Consider the following 25,558-nt stretch of genomic DNA (forward strand, 5'->3'; position numbering starts at 1 on the left):
CTTACATCCAGCTGTGTAAAGGACAGCCTGCCTCACTCCGGTCAATTTTGCACACAGGTCCTCTCTGCAAGGGACTGAGTATTTATCCAGCTGCAGGAAGCTGTTTACCACTTGCTTGAAATCCCCACAAACGCAAAACAACCCATTGGCCTTCAGAATCATTACGACTGGTGCTGCCCATTCTGCAAACTTGACTGGTTTGATGATTCCTTCACTTTTGAGAAGATTTTTAGTGCAGGTTGAGGTTCTGGATGTAGGTTTGCTCGCTGAGCTGGAAGGTTCATTTCCAGACATTTCGTCATCCTACTAGGTAACATCTTCAGTGGGCATCAGGCGAAGCACTGTACATGATTCCTGCTTTCTATTTATATGTTTGGGTTTCTTTGGGTTGGTGATTTCATTTCTGTGGTGATGTCATTTCCTGTTCTTTTCTCAGGGGGTGATAGGTGGGGTCTAACTCGATGTGTTTGTTGATAGAGTTCCAGGTGGAATGCCATGCGTCTAGGAATTCTCGTGCGTGTCTGTTTGGTTTGTCCTAAGCTGGATGTGTTGTCTCAGTTGAAGTGGTGTCCTTCCTTATCTGTATGAAAAGATACTGTGAGAGAGGGTCATGTCATTTTGTGGCTAGTTGGTGTTCATGTATCCTAGTGGTTAGTTTTCTGCCTGTTTGTCCAATATAGTGTTTGTTACAGTCCGTGCACGGTATTTTGTAACTGACATCAGTTTTGCTTGGTGTCTGTATAGGGTCGTTCGAGTTCATTAGCTACTCTTAAAAGTGTGTTGGTGGGTTTGTGGGCTACCATGATGCCAAGTGGTCTGAGTAGTCTGGCAGTCATTTCCAAGATGTCTTTGATGTAGGGGAGAGTGGCTAGGGTTTCTGGACGTGTTTTGTCTGTTTGTTTGCGTTTGTTGCTGAGAAATCAGCGGACTGTGTTCATTGGGTACCCATTCTTTTTGAATACCTGGTGTAGGTGATTTTCCTCTGCTCTGCGTAGTTCCTCTATGCTGCAGTGCTGGCTCATTGAAATAATGTTCTGACACAGCTTCGTTTGTAGATGTTGGGATGATTGCTTCTGTAATTCAATATTTGGTCCGTAGGTGTTGTTTTCCTGTAGACGCTGGTTTGAAGCTGCCCATTGGCTGTTCGCTCGACTGTGACATCTAGGAATGGCAGTTTGTTGTTGCTTTCCTCATCTTTAGTGAATTTTTTTACCAACAAGGGTATTATTGATAGTCTTGAAGGTTTCCTCTAATTTGTTTCGTTTAGTGATGACGTAGGTGTCATCCACGTAGCAGATCCAAAGCATGGGTTGGATGGTCAGCAGAGCTGGTTGTTCGAGTCTCTGCATTACTGCCTCTGCTAAGAACCCTGATATCGGAGATCCCATGGGTGTTCCGTTGGTTTGTCTCTAGGTTTTGTTGTTAAAGGTGAAGTGGGTGGTAAGACATAGGTCCAGTAGCTTGATGATACTGTCCTTGCTGATGAAGTTAGTGGTGTTTGGTGTATGTGTCTTTGGGTCTTCTAATCGTGCAGTCAGTGTCTCCTTGGCCAGGTTGTTGATTGATGTAAACAGGGCTGTTACATCAAAGGAGACCATTATTTCATCCTCTTCTATCTTACTGTCTTTGATGGTCTTCAGGAATTCTTCACTTCCAAGCCTCCTGATTTCTGACTCTACTGCTGCTCGCAAAACAATTGGCACTAGCCAGGTCTTGCGGAATCGTGGAATTGCTTCCTGGTCAACATGTAAGGTGGCCTCGGCTCCTTTGATAATCCCTAGACTTTCCTGAGAAACATCCTGGTATTTAATTAGGATTTCACTCAGGCAGCCATTTTCTAATTGAAGATTAATCTTTCTCAACCAATTCCACCTCATCAAGCTTGGGCCCAAGCCTTTTACTACAAATCAGTGGTAACTGCAACAACTGCTTCTCACAGGAGACTAGAACCAAAGTTGTACCCTTAAGCTGTAATGGTTCCCAAGTAATCATTCTCAGCTTGGTGGAGCTCTTACGCAAACTTAACGGTTGGAGTCCAGAGCAAATCTTGTTAAAGACTGGTTCTGTAATCACTGATGCAGCTGAGCTGGTATCAATCGCCATTAGAACTGGGTGACCATCTAATGAGATGTTTATTTTTTGATTGATTCTGATTAGGATGTTACTAAGCAATTTAACTACTCCAAACCACATGTAGATGGGCTTTTCAGGGTATGCACATTCTTGGTTACTGGCCTGCAAGTTCTCTTACTCCAGTAAGGCCTCATTGGACTCCTTCAGTGTCTCAAGTTCAAATACTGCCAGCAACTATAATGGCTTGCTGGCTTGGATCCTGAAGAACATTTTAGCCATTTCGCAGAGGCAGAACGTTGTTTTGGGGTTCTCCTGTGGGCTGACTAGGGTTCCATCTGCTCAGGATACATCCTGTGTGAGGCTACGCAATTGCCTGCATTCAAGTGGTGTTCCTCAAGCTCAGTCAGACAGGTGAGGGTGTCCATTTCCATTGGGATATCCTTAGCTCAAATGCTCCATTTGCCACATTTTTTTTTAATGACCTCAGGATTACTATTGACCTAAAACTGAACAGGATGAGCTTTATAAATACTGTGACAACAACAGTAGACTAGGAATCCTGTGCAGTGAGTAACTCACTCACCTAATCTACTTGCCCAGCATCTACCAACAACATTTTTTTTTAAAAAAAAGGTAGAAATGTAAAGGAGGTAAAACAAAACAAAACATAATAACTGGACAGAATTTAATAACAGCCAGTTGTGCCTGTTTAAAGTCCAGTTGAGCTTCAGCTAGTAGGTACTTTTGCATGGTTATGTCATTAATCCCACATATCAATCAATCAGTCTCTCAGCATCCCAGTAAGAGTTAACCCAAAGTTATACATTCCTCTGCCAGTGATCTAAACCATCAAAAATTCTGATATGGGCTCCCCTGGTTCTTGAACTGCCAAATAAAACTGATAAAGTCTCAGAATTAGAGGCAGCTTGGTGTTGTAATATTCCTTAACAAAATCTGTCAATTCTTGAAAGGTTTTAGTGCCAGATGCTTCAGTGAAAGTTAGGTCCTAATAAACTAAAATCTCTGAGTCCATAAGCAGTCAGAAGAATTACTCATTGCTATTCATCTGCCCTGAAAAATAATTCATTTTTTCCACATCCTAGGCCCAAGCTTCGACGGCAGGATTGAACAAGTCAAGTTTCCCAAATAAAGATGTGAAAGAGGAATGCGTACCCCAGCTCAAAGACAATGGTTGCAAATTAATTTACTTCAGGAGTGTATCATTTTCTCTCATCACCACCGAAATAATTTCACGGAGGCTGGTATCCCGTCATTAAGTCACCTTTTACTTGCATGTGTGCAGTGCATGGCCTGACTCTGACCAGCTAGCTCACAGCCAGTCCCTCGAGTAACGAGAATCCCCGAGGCTCCTATTTATTTTTTTTGCTTTTCTTTTTTTCTCAGAGTGAACAGAAAGGCTCCTATTTATGTCTGTCAGCCAAGACTCCCTGATTGGCCCAGGTTAGCAGGACCAATCAGGGATCTCATACTTATTGAGATCCACCTGGCCAACCTTATTCCAATCACTACATGTAGTATATAGCTTATTGCTACAAACCACAAATCTGCAAAACAAAGAGTCTCAAAACTAGAAAGGATCAGAATCTAATTTTTTTTAGATTATAGGCACACATTTGAAAAACACTAGTTTGTCATCTGGTCAAAACCCAAATTGCTGTATACTTACTTGCAATGTATATAGACAAAAAGAGTCCAGCTGATGCTAACCCACTGAACATATGGAACAGAACAAACATGAGGAAATCCACAGAGATAGAAACTCCAATATGCTGAATAATTGATAGAATTAGCGAGAGAATGAATGTATTTCGGCGGCCCAGTCTACAAATAATAAAAAAAGCCAACATTTAGTAGTTTGACCTCATTACATAAAGTCTTCCTCAAAACTTACAACTATAATTAAAACCAAATTTGAAAATTGGCTACAACTTCAATTCTTTGTTTGGCCGAGCTATTCAGACAACCCATTTTCCTTCCTTGATTTCAATAATGTGTAAATCTCTAGCTCAAAATATATTTGCAGTTCAAAAATGGAGAAATTCTTTACATCAGTTCTTACTAAGTAAAAGGAATCTGACAATATAATCATAGAGACTAAAATAGTGGAAGCACTGATTAGATGTGAAAATTGATTGGGAGTTGGTGGTAGTTGAAAGGCTGGCTATGTTTGGATCATGAAAAATCATCTTGTCAGGTAGCTTGCACCCCAGATTGCTAATCAATGTGGGTTTGGAGATAGCAGAAAGACATCCCTTAATTTTTCAAGCTTCCCTAGTTAAGGAGCAGGTGCCAGAGGACTGACATTATCAGATTTGATACTACTATTCAAGAAAGGCTGTAAGGTAAGTACTACTTAATAACTATAGGCTAGTTAGTCCAATATCAGGGACCGATACAGTTTTGGCATCCTTAAATTAGGAGAAAAAAAAAAGAAACAGGTACCTGGAGAGCTTTGAATCAATTAAGGAGAATGGAACTGTACAGGCCAGATCCAGTTGAAATAATTCAGCATTTTGAGTAACAGAAGTTGATAAAGGGAATGCAATTGACATTTTTAGGAGGAATTTATGAAAAGATTTGACACGCAAGGCATAAAAATGTGGTTAACAAAACTGAGGCTTATGGAACAGGAAAGGCCAATATGGAAATATGATTGATTTAAGATTAGAAAGCAATGATTTATGGTAATGGCTGTTTCTGTTTTGAACCACAAGTTGTGCCACAAGGGTCAGTGTTCATTTGGAGCTTGGAAGACACTGTGGAACTCCAAAATTGAGCAACCATACCCAACATAGAGGTATGGTAAAAAGATAGGAATGATGAGTTGCCTATAACAGGACATAGATATGTTAGCAGAATGTTATTTAACAAAGAAGTGAGAGATATCCTCAGCAGAGGGACAGAGAGAAGTAATATAGTTTTAATACTCTAGTTCTAAAAAGTGAACAGTAATTGAGGGTCAGCAGGGGGACATGTGGCATAGATCCTCAAAGGTGGCACAACATATTGGAGAGAATGGCCAGCAACACACCTGGAATTTCTGACTTCCTAAATGGAGACATCAAATACAAAAGCAGGATATATTATGCTAAACCTATATAAAGCTTGAGTTACACCCCTACACGGTGGACAGTTCTAGTCACATTTCAGGAAAGATCTAAAAGTTCTTGAGACAGAATGCAATGGACATATGCCACAATGGTGAGAGATTTTGCTGAGGGTTGAGGGGTGTTGGAAAAATAGTATAAGCTTCGGATGAAAGTGCTGTTGTCCTTGGAGCAAAAGGAGATTGAGAGGATATTTACAGAACCAGACAAGATTATGGCAGCCTTAGATCAGAAAGAAAAACACTTCACATTTGCTCATGGAGCAAGGACTAAAGGGACATGGATTTAAGATTCTGGACAAGAGAGGACTCGGGGAGAAAATCAGAAAGAACATTTTTATGCAATAACCTGGAACATGTTGCCCATGGTGGTGGTGCAAGTGAAAACAATGATACTGAAAAATGTAATTGGATGGGTACTTGAATGAAATAAAATCTTGTAGGACTAATTGGATTGCTTCATGCAGAGCCAGCATGGATTCAATGGGAAAAATAGCCTCCTTAGCCATAAATGATTGAAATGACCTGAAAGTTTCCCTGCAAAATAAAAAAGTCACCTAGAATTGCCCATCATGCAAATCTACTTGTCTTCACAGAAAGGATGCTCAAATAATTGTTCACTGGCAGATTGAAGTATTGCATCAATTCTGTTTTCAAACACAACATTTATAACACCATGCAGGTGGGCATAATGGTTAAAAATTGTTGGATGAACTTGGTACTGTATGGCTTTTGTAAAACTGACAAACAAGTTGCAAATCAGTCCAAAACTGATCAACTGTGTACAGGATAAAATTGTGTCACTCCTGTATCATGATTCTCAAAACAGGAGGCTCTGATGTAATGACATTGAAAAAAAAACTTATGTATCTAGTTTTATAAAGGTTATAGATTTTGCAACATAAAATGCACACTCCTGAATATTATGCTCACTATATATCACAGAAAGCCTAAGAGGCCAAAAGCATGAAATCACAATAGGAAAAGAAAAACAACTTACCGGTCAGCCACAGATCCTAGGGCTAAATATCCAACAGTCCAACTAATCTTGTGGCTCACTTGCTCCAGTGGAACCTTCCAATAGTTCTTACAAACCAAGTTCCACTTTAAAAAAAATTAAAAAAGGTTCAATCCCAATAACAATGTATTTTTCATATCCATTCTTGTCTGTGTAAAAATCCAAGTAGACCAATATTTATACAGAATATTGTGGTTATGATTTTGTCATTGCCAAAAATCCTATTATGTAACAGTCATTTCAATACTTTGATCTCTTTCACTTGCACACAAAGTGATTAAATAGAATTCCCTCCAGTTATTGTTGCAAATTTAATTTAAAAAAAATCATTTTGAATAGCAGTCAGCTCATCATTTCATGTTTTTCTAAAGCCCACGCTTCAAATATAAACATCTTTTCTCTTCATACATATTGTAGGAACTGTGGAGCATTTCCACCATTTATGCAACACTTGAAATAAAGTGTTTTGGAATACCTAAGTTGAAGAATTATTGTACTATTCAATGTCATTTCTAAGTGAACACATTATTTTAAAAGGTGTGAAATTGTGATTTTCATTTAATTTGGCTCAAAACATTTTTCTGAACCACCTATAAAAGGTGTATCAAATATTAAACACTCACGTCAATACACTGGATATTTACATCATGTGCAGTGTTTAACAAGGGTATTCTACACTATAAACATCCTACAACAGTCAAAAATTTTGAGCATCTTGCTTGCATACATACTAAACATAGAAGGCCGTCACAACAGACAATTAAGTGAAAAAGTTAATCTTTGAATGCATGATACAATAACTAAAAATTGACATGGATTGCACTGTAGCTAACTTGTGTAGGTAACATTGAACATATGCTCAGTTAGTAAACCTGCAGGAGGAAATAATGTAATATACTGTCAGTATGTACACTGAAAGCATATGCAAAGCAGATGAGTCACTGGTTGTACAAACTACTCTCTTTACAGAACAGTTTAAAGTGTTGATGCCTTTTAAAAGTGACTGGAAATGCTACAAGATAAATTTTACGACTCAGCATTAAAATGGACAATAAATGGTCATTACTGTACATCCCAATAAGGTATCCAAAAGGTATGGAGGTGCTTTATATTGTGTCATTAATGCCAAAAAGTTTAAAAATTTTACATCACAAATTAGACTTGAAGCTTCTCATTAATAATAGCATTTTTTTTGTAATAATTGCATTAGTTTAACAACTTACATTGCATTCTAAAAGCTGATATCTTCAAAGCAAATTTAATGAAACAGAGGATAGTGTTAAAAACATATGGCCATTGACTTAGGAGAGGACTCAGCTTTGATTTTATTCTAACTGAAAAACTAGACCACTTGAAATTATTTAAAGCAGCTGGATGCTCGAACATACTTTAGAATCTCTTGTCCAGTAATAGTACAGCAATCACCCTCATCAACACCAATGGCCACGTGGAGTATGTAGAGAAATTGAATTCACAGTGAAATCGTAGAATTAATTTCACAATATGAAAAAGGCCATGTGGCCAATTATGCCTGTGCTGTGGTCAACATTTTTTTTTTTAAAATTGGCTGCTTGGTGGATATATCCTTGGGACAATTGTTATGATCCAGATAATGGTATTACAAGTCAAATTCCAAAGTGAAACCTGGTTTTGTAAATCAATTTTAATTGTTGCATTTGGTTACTACAGTGGTTAGTCAGTGAACCGTTGCCAATGTTCTTTAACCCAAAAACACAAGTTCTTTTTGTTAAATACCAAAGAATCATACGTGTACATAAAAGACAATTTAGAAAGACCTAAACATAAACAATAATTCAAAGTTTAAATTATTTCCCAGCAATATCTGGTATGACTTCTTCAGCACAGTTGTGAAGTCAGTGTTGTACAGCAGGGAAACAGCCCCCTTGGTCCAACTCATCCATGTTAACCAGATATCCTAAATTAATCTAGTTCCATTTGCCAGCATTTGGGCTATATTCCTCTAAATGCTTCCTATTCATGTAGCCATCCAGACACCTTTCAAATGTTGTAATTGTACCAGCCTCCACCACTTCCTCTTGCAGATAATTCCATACACGCACCACCCTCTAAGAAAAAGTTGCCCTTGGATCCTTTTTATATCTTTCCTCCTTCACTTAAATCTATGCCCTCTAGGTTTGGACTCCCCCTATTCTGGCTTGGCTATTTATCCTATTCAAGGCCTTCATGATTTTATAAACCTCTATAAAGATTACCCCTCAGCCTCTGACACTTCAGGGAGGATAGCCCTCTCAAGTTTCACAATATTATTCCTATGGCAGGGAGATTAGAATGGAGAGCAGTATTCCAAAAGTGGCCTAACCAATGTCCTGTACAGCCACAACATCGCCTTCTATACTCAATGCACTGATCAATGAAGGCAGGTATACCAAAAACCGGTGACTTCACTTTCAACGAATCATGAATCTGCACACCAATGTCATTTTGCTCGGCAATACATCCCAGGGCCCGACCATTAAGCTTAAGTTCTTTCCAAAATGGAACATCTCACATTTATCTAAATTAACCTTCATCTGCCATTCCTTGGCCCATTAACCGATCTGAGCAAGATCCTGTTGCACTCTGAAGACAACCTTCTTCACTATCCATGATACCTCCAATTTTACTGTCATCTGCAAACTTAGCAACAATACATCCTCTATTCGCATCCAATCATTCATGTAAATTGCAAAAAGCAGTGCACCCAGCTTCAATCCTTGCACCATACTTCTGGACACAATCCTCTGGTCTGAAAACCACCTTGTCTCCTACCTTCAAGCCAATTTTGTATTTAAATGGCTAGTTCTCTCTAGATTCCATGTGATCTAACCTTACTAACTAGTCTAGCATGCGAAACCTTGTCAAATATCTTTAAGTACGTAAGGACAGCCACCACTCTGCCTTAAATTTTCTCTGTCACTTCTTCAAAAAAACTCAGTCAAGTTAGTGAGACAATTTCCCATGCACAAAGTCACGTTGACTTTCCTTAATCAGTTCCTGCCTTTCCAAATACATATAAATCCTGCCCCTCAGCATGCCCTCCAACAACTTACCCATCAACTCTGTTTCTCTCTCCACACCTTCGGAGCATCTCAGATATTCTGTTTTGTTTCACAACTTCAGCATCTACTACACTTTGCTTTATCCCAACAATGTTGTTTCAGATACTGTAAAGACTTTTTTTTGTATTTTTCATTGTAGTCTGAAATGGGAAAAGACCAGTTTTAAATATCAAGGATTACTAAGAATCATAACAAAACCAAAGTAACCTGATACTCATTGTCAAGTGCTCTTTATAAAGCCCATTTGAGCAGCACTGGATAAGGTTACTGCAGACAAGCTTGCCAGATGGTGTGTATGAATTGAATTTCAGCCAGTCTTTTCCTCAGGATAGGGGAGTCAAAACTAAAGGACATAGGTCCCTTTTAAATCTTTACCCTAACACCCTAAACTGAAGAGGCAACGTTTTCATGCAGAGGGCAGTGCATATATGGAATGAACTGCCAGAACAAGTGATGGAGGCTGGTATAATTACAACATTTAAAATGCTTCTGAATGGGTTTATGAATAGGATAGGTTTAGAGGGAGATTGGCCAAATGGGACTAGATTAATTTAGAATATCTGGCCAGCATGGATGAGTTGGACCAAAAGTTCCATTTCGGTGCTGTATATCTCAGTGACTCTAGAACTACTAGCTGATTCGCCTATGCACTAGTGAACAATTATTGATGACAAAGGCTTTCCTGCCTGCCAGCTATGGTCTGATTCACTCTCAGGTAACTGAAAAGCTTGGGGTTGTGAATAAGATAGCAAGAAATCACCAGATTTTCACAAGCTTTTGAGCCATCTATGTTCTTTAAAGTAAAACAATTTTAAGTGAAGGAAACCAGTTTGTTTCTCCTTCAGTAGTTGCTGTAAACTGTGACTCTTAAGTCAGAAACCTTTGTAAATTTGATCCAGTCATCTTGTGCCACCTGCAACATGTGAAAGTATCTGGAGAAGGATGATCAAGCAGCACCATTCTAAACTGCACAAGAATAACCTCAGCAAACCTATGAACAGGGACCATTAAACCTCTTTTTTCAGTCTTTTCCTCTGCCCATTAGCATGTATATTAATAATATCCCTGATTCTTTTTCCCCCGTCTGTATGTGCATACACAGGACGTGTTTATAACAGGACTAGAGTTTTAACTAATAGAGTTAAGTGCCCAAATCATAACTGTTTACTGTGGTGCAAGTTTATTTATTTGTAATAAATAGTAATTCTTCTATAGAATAGAAACCTGGCTTTGAGATTTCCAACAACCTGGGTTTAAAAGACAGGAAAATTATACAGTTCTAGATACATCTTAAAATCTTTAACTTTAATGGTAGCTCTGGGAATATCAAAGCTTTATTATAAGTGTGCTACCCTAATGAGGTGTAACAATACTCCAACCCAGAGAAATATTCACTCCTATCTCAACTCTTTAAAATTTCTTACTAAACTGACTGTTTAGTTTTTCTTTCCGAACTGCCGAGTTTTCTTTCCAGTTCTGCTAGCTTGATTTCCAAAACGGAGCACTTTATTCTTCTGCTTGCATCCATCAGAATGTGGATGACCCCTACTGGACAAGTTTGTGTTCCTTCTTTTCTGCTGCCTATTTTAATTAATTATTTTGTATACATGTCGGCAAGGAGGAAATAGTTTATACTTTATTACTGTGGACACTCCGCGGCCTCCAACCTCATTGGGAAGGACCCTTTCAGGTCCTCCTTACCACCCCAACTGCTGCTAAGGTTGCTGAGCATTCCACCTGGGTTCTTGCAAGGGGGGAGATGATGAAGATCGAACTTGCCCTGCTGTGTGGACTTGCCATTGCCAGCACTGGTGCACAAGAAGAGACAGTTTACCTGTGCAATCCTGAGCAACCAGAGATTGTGTACCAACTATGCCAAAAAAAAATCTTTGCGTGCCAAGAGGCTGAACGTTACTAAGAATGGCTGTTGCAGTGGTCAACTGCATCAAAAAGATTGAAGAGTCCATTGACAGAACAAGTCTAAATGGTCTTTACCCTCTCAAAGTGTCATGTGTCAGTTTGATTCCAGTTGTGCTATGGACAACCCTGGTAAGCCTTGCCCCCATTCAAATAGGTCAAGCCGCAAAAGAGAAGATAAGGAAATGTTATTTTTCCACTAAACATTCGTTTCTCCAAAGTCACGATAGAATATTTGGTTTCAGCAAAAAACTCTTTCACCCTTTTCCCCTCCAGAATCCCAATGAAGGAGCATGGAATGCTTCTAAAGCATTTACTGGACACAACATTTCTTTTGAATATTACTGGGTTGGGAACACGGTTTTTACAGAGAGAGAAGTTGAGGACTTCTGGGATTGGGAACCCTGCTTTTAATGGGAGAGAAGGGCAGGAACCTCCTCAGAGTCTAAAACCCTGATTTGGTTGGATCGGCATTGTCTAGATTAATACTTTCTTTCTCATCGAGAAATTTAGGTATCATGATATTTTATACCGAAGGTTTTGAAGGTGGAGGTAGGGGAGATTGGGGCTTTGGCTCATGGTACAACTGCCTGTTCAATATGGCAATGTAGGCTGCTATTGTTTTAGTTGGTCTTTTTTGTTGGCATTGCTATTGTTAAGTGTATTATTGTTAAACTATTAGCGTCAATTAACAGCATTGGTTTCATCCAGAAAATGCTTCTTCTCCATTTAGATGAAGATGAGGAAGCGCCATTGCCTGTCCCTAGTCCCTCAGTTGGGTTAATCTGATCTGTGCCCTCACATTTATAGTGTGGTCATGGAATGACCAAAAGGGGAAGATGAGGATCTAAAATCTGGATTTATGCTGTTGTCAGGAGCAACAAATCTATGCAAGCTTTTATTAATAACAAAAGAATTTTTAATATAAAATAACATAACAAAATGGCTTCAGGATTAAGACTGTGCTAAAATGGTTGAAGGCTGCATTCCTGCACTGGCTGAATTAAAAGATAAAGCAGACAATGAAGTCTTTATAAAATGAACCATAAGACATTAACTGACCACTCTGACTAACCTTGAACTTGCAAGCATGAAACATAACATGTGTGAGACAATACTGTTTCCCAGAAAATATCATTGGATTAACCTGCTGTCCATTATGTCACCTTATTACCTTGATTAGTTTTCCTTTGCAGTTAAAGTTATCCTGTATCTTAAGAAACATATAAAAATGGCTTATTGTTCAAATTCAATGGCGCAGAGGAACACAGAAGCTGTAAATCTCTGTTGCTGGACAAACCTGTGAACCTTGCTAAAATAGACCGTACTCCTGGTGATTCTTTTGACCGCTCTCGGAGCTGAGAGGCCGCTTTTGGGGGGTGGGTGCGAGATCTTCACTATGAAAATCCAAATTCGACAAATAAATGATATCTTATACCCCTTTATTAGACAAACGTGCTCAAATTGCTGCTACACCACAATGTTACGTTTCAAAAGTACTCAAACCCCTCAAATGTTGTTTAAAAAAGTGCGACACGGGCTTTCTTTATTTTCTGTCTTCCATAAGAAAATTGTTTTTGGTACACAAATCATATAGAGATTTGCTACCCAAAGATCATAGTTACAATCCTAGTTGATGTTACTACTGGGAAAGTCAGATCCCAGAATGAAGTCTAGCTTTATAGATTTTTTTTCTGTTAATTTAACATGGCTGTCTTTCACTGAACATAATCATGCAATGCTGCAGATTTAGTATCACGATAAAACACAAGTTTATTATGCAAATGAAAACAAATGTAAAATATAGCAAGCTAAGTATAACTTTGGAAGACTTTAAAATATATAAAACAAAATTCCATGTACTCCCAAACATCATTAGTTTACACTTAATAAATATCCATATATTCCTATCCTATCAAATTTACATGTTTGACATAACTGCTTCTCAATCAGTTCTGGTCCCATGAGTGGAGAGGTTTTTTTTTCATGACATTCAGAGATCTTAGGTTTTCTCAGCTTTAGATAACCAATGCAGGTTTTTAACCAAATGCTCCTGGTCAGGAAATTTCAAGCAACATTTTTTATTGAGGTAACTTCTTCCCCTAACAACTCTGAGAAAATACACCTTCATCTGACTTCAGTCAGATCTCCTTAAACTGCCCAAAACCATTCCAATCTTTGAGCTTTCCCCAAGCTAAAACTAATTCACAATTATACTAAACACAAAAGGTGGCTAATATCTTACAATACTTTTTCTCTTCCCATCATGGGCGGATGATAGAAGCACAATCATGATAAACATCCATGTTGGTACTTCAAATATCACAACCTTCATGGCTATCTACCATAGAAACAGAGGATAGGAATAGGAGTAGGCCATTCAACCCCTGGCGTCTGCTCCACTATTCAACATGATCATGGATTATCATCCAACTCTGTATTCTAATAGAGAGTCAGAGTCATACAACAAAGAAACAGGCCATTTGGTTCAACTTGTTCATGCTCAGATTTTCTGAACAAGGTCCATTGGCCTGCATCTGGCCCATATCCCTCTAAACCTCTTATCCATCTATCTATCCTAATGTCTTTTAAAATGTTGTAACATAACCTGCACCTACCACTTCCTCTCGCAGCTCATTCCATATACGAACCACACTGTCAAAAATGTGTCTCTCAGGTCCTTTTTAAATCTTTCCCCTCTCACTTTAAAAACTTATGCCCACTTTTGAACTTCCCCACCCTGAGGAAATGACCTTGGCTATTCACCTCATCTATGCCCCTCAGGATTTTATAAAGCTCTAGAAAGGTCACCACTTCAGCCTCATATGCTCCAGGGAGAAGAGTCCTAGCTTGTCAGAGATGTATAGCATGAAACAGACCCTTCGATCCAACTTGCCCATGCTGACCAGATATCCTAAATTAATCTAGTTCCATTTGCCAGCACTTGGCCCATACCTTGCTAAATCTTTCCTTTTATGTACCCACCCAGATGCCTTTTAAATGTTGGAATTGTACCAGCCTCCACCATTTCCTCTGGCAGCTCATTCCATACACATACCACTCTTTGCTTGAAAAAGTTGCCTCTTAGGTCCCTTTTAAATCTTTCCGCTCTCACCATAAACCTATACCATCTAGTTCTGGACTCCCCCATCCTGGGGAATATACCTTGTGTATTTACCCTACCTATGCCTCTCATGATTTTACAAGCCTCCATAAGGTCAACCCTCAGACTCCAATGCTCCAGGGAAAACAGCTCCAGTCTATTCAGCCTCTCCCTAAAGCTCAAACCCTCCAACCCTGTTAACATCCTTATAAGTCTTTTCTGAATCCTTTCAAGTTTCATAGGAGAGAGACCAGCATTGTGCACAATATTCCAACAGTGGCTTAACCAATATCCTTAGCCGCAGCATTACGTCCCAACTTCTATACTCAATGCTCTGACCAATAAAGGAAAGCATACTAAATGCCTTCGTCATTATCCTATTTAGCTGTGACTCCACTTTCAAGGAACAATGAACCTGCACTCCAAGGTTGCTTTGTTCAGCAACACTCCCCAGGACCTTACCATTAAGTGCATAAGTCTTGCCCTGATTTACCATTCCAAAATGCAGCACCTCATATTTATCTAAATTAAACTCCATCTGCCACTTCTCAGCCTATTTGCCCATCTGATCAGATTGCATTGTACTCTGAAGTAACCTTCTTTGTTGTCTACTACCCACCTTCAATTTTGGTGTTATCTGCAAACTTATGAACTATACCTGCTCTGTTCATATCCAAATCATTTACATAAATGAAGAAAAGCAGTGGACCCAGCACCGGTCCTTGTGGCACACCACTGGTCACAGGTCTCCAGTCTGAAAAGCAATCCTCCATCATCACCCTCTGTCTTCGACCTTTGAGTCAGTTCTGTATCCAAGTGGCTAGTTCTCCCTACATTCCATGTGATCTAACCTTGCTAACCAGTCTACCTTGAGGAACCTTGTCAAATGCCTTACTAAAGCTATCCTTGTGACTCAAACTCTCTCATTTTGGTAACATCCTTGTAAATCTTTTTTTGCATCCTTTCCAGTTTAATGACATCCTTCCTCTCACAGCGCAAACAGAATTGTACACAGTACTTCAAAATGTGGCCTTGCCAAAGTCTTGAACATCTGCAATATGATGTCCCAAATAATCCTACCCTCCCGCTCCATATCTCTTGATCCCTTTTGCTACAAGACCTATATTTACCTTCTTTTGAAAATAATGTTTTGGTCTCAACCACTTTGTGGCAGTGAATTCACTGGTGAAGAAATTTCCACTTATCTCAGTCCTAAAAGTTTTAACCCTTAACCTTAAACTATGACCCCTGGTTGTGTACTAACCCCCGCATTCACCATCAGAAACATCATTTCTGCATCTAAGTTTAGACTTGTTATAATTTTATAGATTTCTAGGAGATCGACCCTCATTCTTCACGATTCACTTGCTCCTCATTCATCAGATCCGCCCCTCTAGAAATCAATTGGATTAACCCATGCTGCTTTGCTTCAAATAGCAAGAGCATCCTTCCTCAGATAAAAGTGAGCAAACCTACAACAATATTCTTGTTGTGGCCTCAACAATTCCCTATATAATTGCACTAAAATATCCTTGCTCTTGTACTCTAACGCATTTACTATGAAGGCCTGCATACAGTTTGGCTTCTTTACTGCCTCTTGCACCTGCACGCTTATTTTAAATGACTGGTGTGTGAGAACACCAGGTCTCATTGAACATTCCCCTCTCTCAATTTACAGCCATTTAAATAATAATCTGCTTCCCTGGTTTTGCTACCAAAGTGAATAATCTTACACTTATTCACATACTGCAACTGCCATTACATTTGCCCATTTTCTCAGCCTGTCCAAATCACACTGCAACACCTCTGCATCCTCCTCACAGTCCATCCTTCCACTCAGCTTTGTATCACCCACAAACTTTGAGATGTTACATTAAATGCCCTCATCTAAAATTATTGACAAATATTATGAATAGCTGGGGTCCTAGTACAGACGAGAGTGCAGTATCCTGCAGTACCCAACTTGTCACTGCCTCCCATTCAGAAAAAGACCCATTTATTCCTATTCTTTGTTTCCTGTCTGTTAACCAATACACCATCCCCAGTCCCAATCCCAGCAGGAGCTGGAAAGGAGGTTAATCTGGATGTCTTTTTTGACTGAAAGATGTGACGGGAAACTGGGGCCATCTGTACTGTGAATCTGCATTTTTAATGTTTAATACATACAATGAAACTTCAGAGTTTAAATTGATGTGCCAATTATTTTGCATATACATCAACTGCAGTCATCCACCAGGATCTTCATATCCTGCTTCAAGATTTATACGCAAATAAAAGGCAGGAAATAGAAAGGTCCATTTCAAACTTGCAATCCCACAAAACTCAGCTGGACAAACCAGCAAGGAAGAAAGAGGCAAAAAAACAAACAAGTTGTGTTTAGATACTACATTTAGATCAAAATCTAGGTCTGGTGTTAAGAATAAAACATTGAGGATAAACAATATAAATCAGTGCTGTACAGGATTAAGAAACATTATGGTCACACAAATTAGATCAAATGTTACAAAAAAAAAATTAGGCATTAAAAGGCCAAAGTACATACTTGCCCAGAGTTCCACAATGATTGCATGCAGGTGCAGCAGGCAAAGGAGGCAAAATAGTATGTTGGCATCCATGATGAAGGACTAGAGTATGGGAGCAGGGATATTTTGCTGCAAGTGCACAGGGATAGCGGGTTTTGAAAAGATTTGTGGCTCAGGTTGAGATTCTAGATGCGGGTTTGCTTGCTAAGCTGGAAGGTTCGTTTTCAGACGTTTCATCACCATACTCGGTAACACAATCAGTGAACCTCTGATGAAGTGCAGATGTTACGTCCCACTTTCTATTTATGCGTTTAGTTTTCTTTGGGTGTTTGGTGATGCCATTTTCTGTTCTTTTTCTCAGAGTATGGTAGATGGCATCCAAATTTAAGTGTTTGTTGATAGAGGTCCGTTTGGAAAACCACGCCTCTAGGAATTCTCATGTGTATCTCTGTTTGGCTTGTCCTAGGATGAATGTATTCTCCCAGTCAAAGTGGTATCCTTCCTTGGTTGTATGTAACGATACTAGTGATAGTGGCTCATGTCATTTTGTGGCTAGTTGATGTTCATGTATCCTGGTGGATAGTCTTCTGCCTGTTTGTCCAATGTATTGTTGTTACAGTCCTTATTGTTGTAACAGTCCTTGCTAGGTATTTTGTAAATGGTGTTTGTTTTGCTTGTTGTCTCTATAGTGTCTTTTAAGTTCATTAGCTGCTTTTAAGTATGTTGGTGGGTTTGTGGGCTACCATGATGCCAAGAGGTCTGAGTAGTCTGGCAGTCATTTCCAAAATGTCTTTGATGTAGGGTAAAGTGTCTAGGTTTCTGGGTGCATTTTGTCTGCTTGTTGGGTTGTTGCTGAGAAATCGGCATACTGTGTTTATTGGGTAACCCTTCTTGAAAATGCTGTAAAGGTGATTTTCTTCTGCTCTTTGTAATTCCTCAGTGCTGCAGTGTGCGGTGGCTCATTGAAATAACGTCCTAATGCAGCTTTGTTTGTGGTTGTTGGGATGATTGCTTCTGTAGTTCAGTATTTGGTCTGTATGTGCTGTTTTCCTGTAGATATTGGTTTGAAGTTCCCCAATGACTGTTCGCTCTACTGCAACATCTAGGAATGACAGTTTGTTGTTGTTTTCTTTCTCTTTTGTGATTATTATGCCAGTAATTATATTATTGATGGTCTTTTAGGTTTCTTCTAAATTGTTTCGTTTAGTGATAACAAAGTTGTCATCCAGGTAGTGGACCCAAAGTTTAGGTTGGATAGTTGGGAGAGCTGTTTGTTCGAGTCCCTGCATTACTGCTTCTGCCAGGAACCCTAATATCACTGATCCCATCGGTGTTCCAATGCGAACAAGGGTGTTAGGTCAAAGGAGACCATTATTTCATCCTCTTCTATCTTGCATCCTGCAGACAAAGGATGCTTGACAGTCATCTTAAACAAATCAGACTACTACGAGAAAGCGAACACATTGCTTGCAGATACCAACACTTACCAACAAGTGGCAATAGACCTGTCCCCACAACTGGAGAACCGAATCACAGCCTTATCTCACAAAATTTAAGAAATCAAGAGAATTAAACAAGATAGACTTATAAAAAATGAAACCAGATGAATCCAACATACCACAGGTCTTTGGACCAGCCAAAATTCACAAACCAGAAGCCCCCCCTCAGACACACAGTCTCACTATCTGAAATACCAATGCACAGACTTGCCAAGGAATTCCACAAAAGACTAAAACACTCAGTAGAGGACTCACACCACTCCATTCACTCCACCCAAGAATTCCTGAACACCAAAGACACCAAAATAATGATCTTCTTTGACATAACAGCCCTGTTCACATCCAACATCATCAACTTGGCCAAAGAAATACTGACTACACTATTAGAAGAACCAAAGACACAGACACCAGACACTGCCAACTTCATCAGCAAAGGCAAACATCATCAAACTAGTAAATCTAAGCCTCAGCACACACTTCATCTTCAATAACAAAACCTACAAGCAAATCAACGGAACACCCAAGGGATCACTGATATCAGGGTTTCTAGCAGAAGCAGTAAATGCAGAGACTCAAACAAACAGCTCTCCCAACCTTAGGGTCCACTACGTGGATGACAACTTTGTTATCACTAAACAAAGCAAATTAGAGGAAACCTTTGAGACCATCAATAACATCCTTGCTGGCATAAAATTCACTAAAGAGAGGGAAAAAACAACAAACTGTCATTCCTAGATGTCACAGTAGAGCAAACAGTCATTGGGGAACTTCAAACCAACATCTACAGGAAAACAACACATACAGACCAAATACTGAACTACAGGAGCAATCAACCCAACACTCACAAACGAAGCTGCATTAGGACATTATTTCAATGAGCCACCACACACTGAGGCACTGAGGAACTACAAAGAGCAGAAGAAAATCACCTAAATATCATTTTCAAGAAGAAAGGGTACCCAATAAACAGTCCGCTGATTTCTCAGCAACAAACCCAACAAGTAGACAAAATGCACCCAGGAACCCTAGCTACTTTACCTTACATCAAAGACATCTCAGAAATGACTGCCAGAATACTCAGACTTCCTGGTGTCATGGTAGCCCAAAAACCCACCAACACACTTAAACAGAAGCTAACAAACTTAAAAAGACCCTCTCCAGCCAACAAGCAAAACAAACTCCATTTTCAAAATACCTTATAAGAATTGTAGTAAACACTGCATTGGGCAAACAGGCAGAAAACTAGCCACCAGGATACATAAACATCAACTAGCCACAAAATGACATGAACCTCTATTACTAGTATCCTTACATACAGCCAAGGAAGGATATCACTTTGACTGGGACAACACATCCATCCTAGGACAAGCCAAACAGAGACGCGCATGAGAATTCCGAGAGGCATGGCATTCTAACTGGAACTCTATCGACACGTAGATTTGGACCCCCTCTATCATACTGAGAAAAAGAAACGGAAATGATGTCACCAAACATCTAAAGAAAACTGAAGACATAAATAGAAAGTGGGACATAACACCAGTGCTTCACCAGCGGCTCACTGATTATGTTACCAAGTATGGTGACAAAACATCTGAAACTGAATCTTCCAGCTCAGCCAAACAGAGACACGCATGGGAATTCCTAGAGGAATGGCATTCTAACCAGTACTCTATTGACAATTGTATCCAGTTCTGGTTGCCCTACTATAGGGAAGATACAGAGGCTTTGGAGAGGGTGCAAAGAAGGTTTACCATGATGCTGCCTGGACTGGAGGGCTTGCCTTATGAAGAAAGGTTGAATAAGCTTGGACTTTTCTCTCTGGAGAGAAGGAGGATGAGAGGAGATCTGATCGAGGTGTACAAAATAATGAGATGAATAGATACAGTCAATAGCCAGAAACTTTTCCCCTGGGCAGGATTGACTGATATGAGAAGTCATAGCTTGAAGATATTAGGAGGAAGGTATAAAGGAGACGTCAGAGGTAGGTTCTTTATGCAGAGAGTTGTGAACGCATGGAATGCGTTGCCAGCTGTAGTGGTGGAAGCAGAGTCATTGGGGACATTTAAGCGACTGCTGGACATGCACATGGATAGCAGTGAGTTGAGGGATGCGTAGCTTAAGTTACTATATTTTACATTAGGATTAAATCACGGCACAACATTGTGTTCTGTTCTGTGCTGCACTTTTCTATGTTCTATGACATGTAGATTTGGACCCCCTCGACCATACTGAGGAAAATAAATAGAAATGACGTCACCAAACACCCAAAGAAAACTGAAGACATAAATTGAAAGTGGGACATAACACCAATGCTTCACCGGAGGCTCACTGATTATGTTACTAAGTATTAGATTAGATTAGATTACTTACAGTGTGGAAACAGGCCCTTCAGCCCAACAAGTCCACACCGACCCACCGAAGCGTAACACACCCAGACCCATTCCCTTACATTTACCCCTTCACCTAACACTACGGGCAATTTAGCATGGCCAATTCACCTAACGTGCACATTTTTGGTTTGTGGGAGGAAACCGGAGCACCCGGAGGAAACCTACGCAGACACGGGGAGAATGTGCAAACTCCACACAATCACTTGAGGCGGGAATTGAACCTGGGTCTCTGGCGCTGTGAGGCAGCAGTGCTAACCACTGTGCCACCGTGCTGCCCAAAGATTGTATGGTGACACAACATCTGAAACCGAACCTTCCAGCTCAGCGAGCAAACTCACATCCATTGTACAGGGACTTGGTGAAACCACACCTGGACTACTGTGTGCAGTTTTGATCTCCATATCTAAGGAAGGATATTCTGGATGTTAAGGGATGTAAAGGTGTACCAGACACTTTCCTGGGATTGCAGGATTGAAGTATGAAGAGAGACTGGATCAGTTAGGATGACATTCACTGGAGTTTGGAAGAATGGTTATGGAGGAGATCTGAAAAACGTACAAAATCTTAACAGAACTAAACAACAGGTTAAACGTAGGATGGATGTTCCCAATTGTTCAGGGAGTCTAGAACAAGGGGTTACAGTTAAAGGACACAGGGTAGGCCATTTAGGACTGATATTGAGAAATCTTTTCACCCAGAGAATGCCACAGAAATTGGTTGAAGCCAAAACATGGTGTGCTATCAAGGAGGACTTTAATATCGTTTTTAGCACTAAAAACAGGGATCAAAGGGTAAGGGGAAAAAGCAGGAACAAGATTCCAATATGGATGATCAGCATGATCATGCTGAATGGCAGAGCAGACTTGAGGGGCCAAATAGCCTACTCCTGCTCAGTTTTCTGTTCCTATTGTTAGATAGCCTATAGTGTGGAAACAGGCCCTTCAGCCCAACAAGTCCACACCAACCCTCCAAAGAATAACCCACACAGACGCACTTCCCTCTGACAAATGCACTTAACACTATGGGCAATTTAGCATGGCCAATTCACCTCACCTGCACATCTTTGGACTGTGGGTGGAAACCAGAGTGCCCGGAGGAAACCCACACAGACACAGGGAGAATGTGCAATATCCACATAGACTTTCGCCCTAGGCTGGAATCGAACCTGGGGGTCTCTGGCACTGTAAGGCAGCAGTACTAACCACTGAGCCATCATGCCACAATGCCAAAAACATAATTGCACTATTTTTAATGCCCTGTTCACATGCCAAAAACATAATTGCAGTATTATTTTCCCAAAAACATGCATTTTATAACGCAGCTTTAAGTTATATTACATTAATGAACAGAAAGTAATGTTTGGAGTCAGATGGGCTAGTAGTTCATAAGCAGGGACGAAACAATAATTGCTGGAATAACTTAGTATGTCTGGCAGCATCCACGGAGAGAGAGCAGAATTATGGTTTGTCTCCAGGGACTATTGATCGAAAGTGTTCTTGAGAAGGGTCTATGGACCCAAAATGTTGATTCTCTTTCTCTTCAGATGTTGCCAGACCAGAGTTATTCTCGCAATTTGTTTTTGGTTGATTTCCAGCATCCACAGCTCTTTAGTTGTTTTCAAAACCAGGGATCACTGTGCGTTTTACAGCAAAGTTACATGTTTGACATGCCCATCCTGATCAATTATATTAAACAAAACCATCATGGAAAACATTTACAAAACAATAGAAAATGAATTATTTCAATTGGACCAGGAAAATAGATTGACAACAACTTGGCATACGGAAAAGTCTACCTCAGCAATAATCCTGGGTGATGGATAAACTCTGAAATGAAACTACATGAAGAGGTCAAATTTACCAAATTTCTTTATTTCCAGCCATCCAGTTCTCCAAACTCTAAACCACGATGGTGCATTATAAACCCTACTTTGGAGGGAAATTGCAAAGGGCAAAACAAAAAGTAAATATAACTACATACCGTACTAGAGAAACTCAGCAGGTTTAGCGACTGCTGGTTCTGCACAGAGAGAAAAACACAAGAGTTAACGTTGAGACTAATAGGACTCTTTTTGAGAAATGAATTCATACTGGACTTGAAACAACAACTTAATTGATGCTGTCAGACCTGCTGCGTTCCTTCAACACTTTTTTTTCAGATCAACAGCATTCATAGTACGTGCTCTCATTTAACAGAATTAGTAGAGCGCTGGTGGGGTGGTGGAAGGTATGACATTCAGTCCGTTACGTCTGCATTAACACTCGCAATGGTCAAATTGCTCAGTTCCATTCTCCCACCCATTCATCATACCTTCAGATTATCACATTAATTCCTTTTTTAATGCTCTAACTAAACCTGCCTCCAGCACACTCACAGGGAGTGCATTTCCAGACCTTGTGCTTAATGTATTTTTGCTTCTTTTACAAGTAACTTCAAAACCTGTGCACATCTTTTTAGGGAAGCAACTGAATCATATATTGATTAGGGGAGATTTTAAACGTAGTCAACCCCATCCAGTCACAGAGTTAAAAACCGAGCGTACAGGAGGAGTACAATAGTTTACCTGACTAACGATATTGTTGTCGAGACTGTCGCGTGGCTGGAACTGCCAGCCTCGGGTGCACGAGACCGTGCCGTTGGGCAGTGGCCGGCTCGTGCCGACCGTTAACGGATATCGGTACAACCGGCAGCGGCTCCAACTGGCGGGAAAAGGCTCGCTGCCGCTTCGCAGTGGCAGGCTGTAGTTGAGAAGAAGAGAGCCCGACAGGTTTCTGAGGGCAAGGGGCAAGAGCTGCGGGTCAGGCCGGCAGTGGTGGCTGGGGGTCCGGCTGAGGAAGACATCGCTGAAGAAGCTGAAAGCCAGCAGCAAGTTCGGGAGACAGACGACGGCCACCAGCCGCTTCTGATAACGGCCGAAACCTCCGAGCTGCGGGATGACAAGGTCGAAGTCCATCTCCACCGCGTCGGTCACTCCCCGTCCAACTATTTTCCTCGGGAAAAGGAGATTCACACCCCCAGTCCGTGAGTCACCGACCGCTGACGAATCACCTGCCTTCTAAAAGGCAGCTGAAATATCATTGTTAGTTTAAAAAAGTATTTGGCTGGGGGGAGGATGAAATCTAATCTCCGTGTATTACTACCGAAGTTGTCGCGGTCTGCGTCAAATCCGAGAGTTGGGAGGAGAGCAATTCCCATTCAACCGGACAATATGAAATCGCAACACAGTTAAAAGAACATCACTATGACGGGAACAGGCCCTTCGGCCCACCAAGTCTGCATTTCCCAGCATTTGACCTTGTAAATGATGGCTTTTCAAGGTGATCATATAAATACTTTTAAATGTTGTGAGGGATTGTACCTGTGCCACCCTTTAGATAGTGAGTTGCAGATGGCCGCCACAATCATGTTGCCTCCATACCTCCTGCAACTTACCTTACAACTGTGTCCCTCAGTTATTAACCCTTTTACTAAGGGGAAATGTTCCTACCTATCTATCTATGCCCTTCGTTACTGTCGACCTCAATCAGGTCTCACTCAGCCTTGTTTGTTTTAATGAAAATAACCCCAGGCTATTTCAAGAATAGCTGAAATGCTCCAGCTTGGGCACTGTGCTGATGAATCTTCTCTGCACTCCTGTAGTATCCTAACATCCTTCCTATAGTGTGGTGATCAGAATACACAGGTTGTGGTCTAACTAAAATCCTATGTACAGTATTATAACCTCTCTGCTCTTATATTCAAACTATTGACTAAGAAACACATATATCCTGTATAAAAACCAAAAAGAAAACTGGATGCTGTAAACCAGACACACAAATTGGAATTGCTGGAACCGCTCAGCAAGTTTGGCAGCATCTGTACAGAGAAACCAGAGTTTCAGGTCAACTGATTTCTCTCCACACATGCTGCCAGACCTGCTGAGCTTTTCCTGCAATTTCTATTTTTGTTATATCCTATGTGCCTTTTTAAACACCTTATGCATCTGAACTGTTGCCTCCATGGACCTATATATGTATTTAATATTCTTTAACGATACTTGAACATTATAGATATTTTCTAATCAACTTCTTCAAAGATGTTTTCACATACTTCAGGAGCAGGTGGGACTTGAACCCATGCTTCCTGGTTTAGGGGTAAAGACACTGCCACTGTGCTCCTTATAGATCTTTGTGCATGACTGACATGCACACCAAGACCTCTCTTATCCTCTAACTTATATATCCAGTGGGAAATTATTCAACCTCTGCCAACTTCAAGCCAAAACCAAAGTCACTCCAACCAGTGTCATCGAGCTGCAGTGTGCAGATGATGCTTGCATATGTGCATTCTTAGAAGATTTACTCCAGACCATCGTCAGCACCTTTACGGAGGCATATGACAGCACGGATCTCACCCTGAACATCTGTAAGACGAACGTCCTCCACCAACCTGGCGAACATTGTGGAGCGAATCCCTGATCAAAGTCCACAGTGTGGTCTTAGAGAATGTTGACCACTTCTAATAGCTCTGAAGTGTCCTGTTGGCCAAAGCAGCTAATGATGAAGAGATCCAGCATCACCTCTAATATGCTAGCACAAGCTTTGGCCACCTGAGGAAAAGGGTGTTCAAGGATAACAACTCAGATCAGACACCAAGATCATTGTTTACAGAACAATGGTGGTTCCTGTCCCCTGTACCTCAAGGCACTGGAACAGTACCATCAACATTCCTGCGCAAGATCCTGTGTATCCACTGGGGAGAAAGACACACCAGTGTGCTCGACCAAGCCAACATCCCCAGCATCAAGGTGCTAAGTACCCTTGATCAACTGCGATGGACTGGGTACATTG

General features: G+C 40.5%; 1 protein-coding gene across 2 annotated transcripts in view; it reads right to left on the reverse strand.

Annotated features, from left to right (window-relative positions):
* The window catches only part of slc22a31 (solute carrier family 22 member 31), a 60,144-nt gene extending 36,431 nt beyond the window's left edge, over positions 1-23,713 (reverse strand). The window contains exons 1-3 of one of the 2 annotated variants that reach the window (XM_043706779.2): positions 23,293-23,713; positions 6,201-6,304; positions 3,761-3,915 (exon numbers count right to left, since the gene is read on the reverse strand). In XM_043706779.2, coding sequence (XP_043562714.1) covers positions 3,761-3,915; positions 6,201-6,304; positions 23,293-23,682 — 649 coding nt within the window. In that variant the 5' untranslated portion in view covers positions 23,683-23,713. Of the gene's footprint in view, positions 1-3,760; positions 3,916-6,200; positions 6,305-16,860; positions 18,168-23,292 lie in introns of those variants that run through there. The other variant, XM_087995807.1, reaches the window with a different exon arrangement.
* Between the last annotated feature and the right edge of the window lie 1,845 nt (positions 23,714-25,558).

This window comes from Chiloscyllium plagiosum, unplaced genomic scaffold (assembly GCF_037043375.1).
Source record: "Chiloscyllium plagiosum isolate Xiang-an unplaced genomic scaffold, Cpla_swu_hap1 HiC_scaffold_17, whole genome shotgun sequence".
NCBI lineage: Eukaryota > Metazoa > Chordata > Chondrichthyes > Orectolobiformes > Hemiscylliidae > Chiloscyllium > Chiloscyllium plagiosum.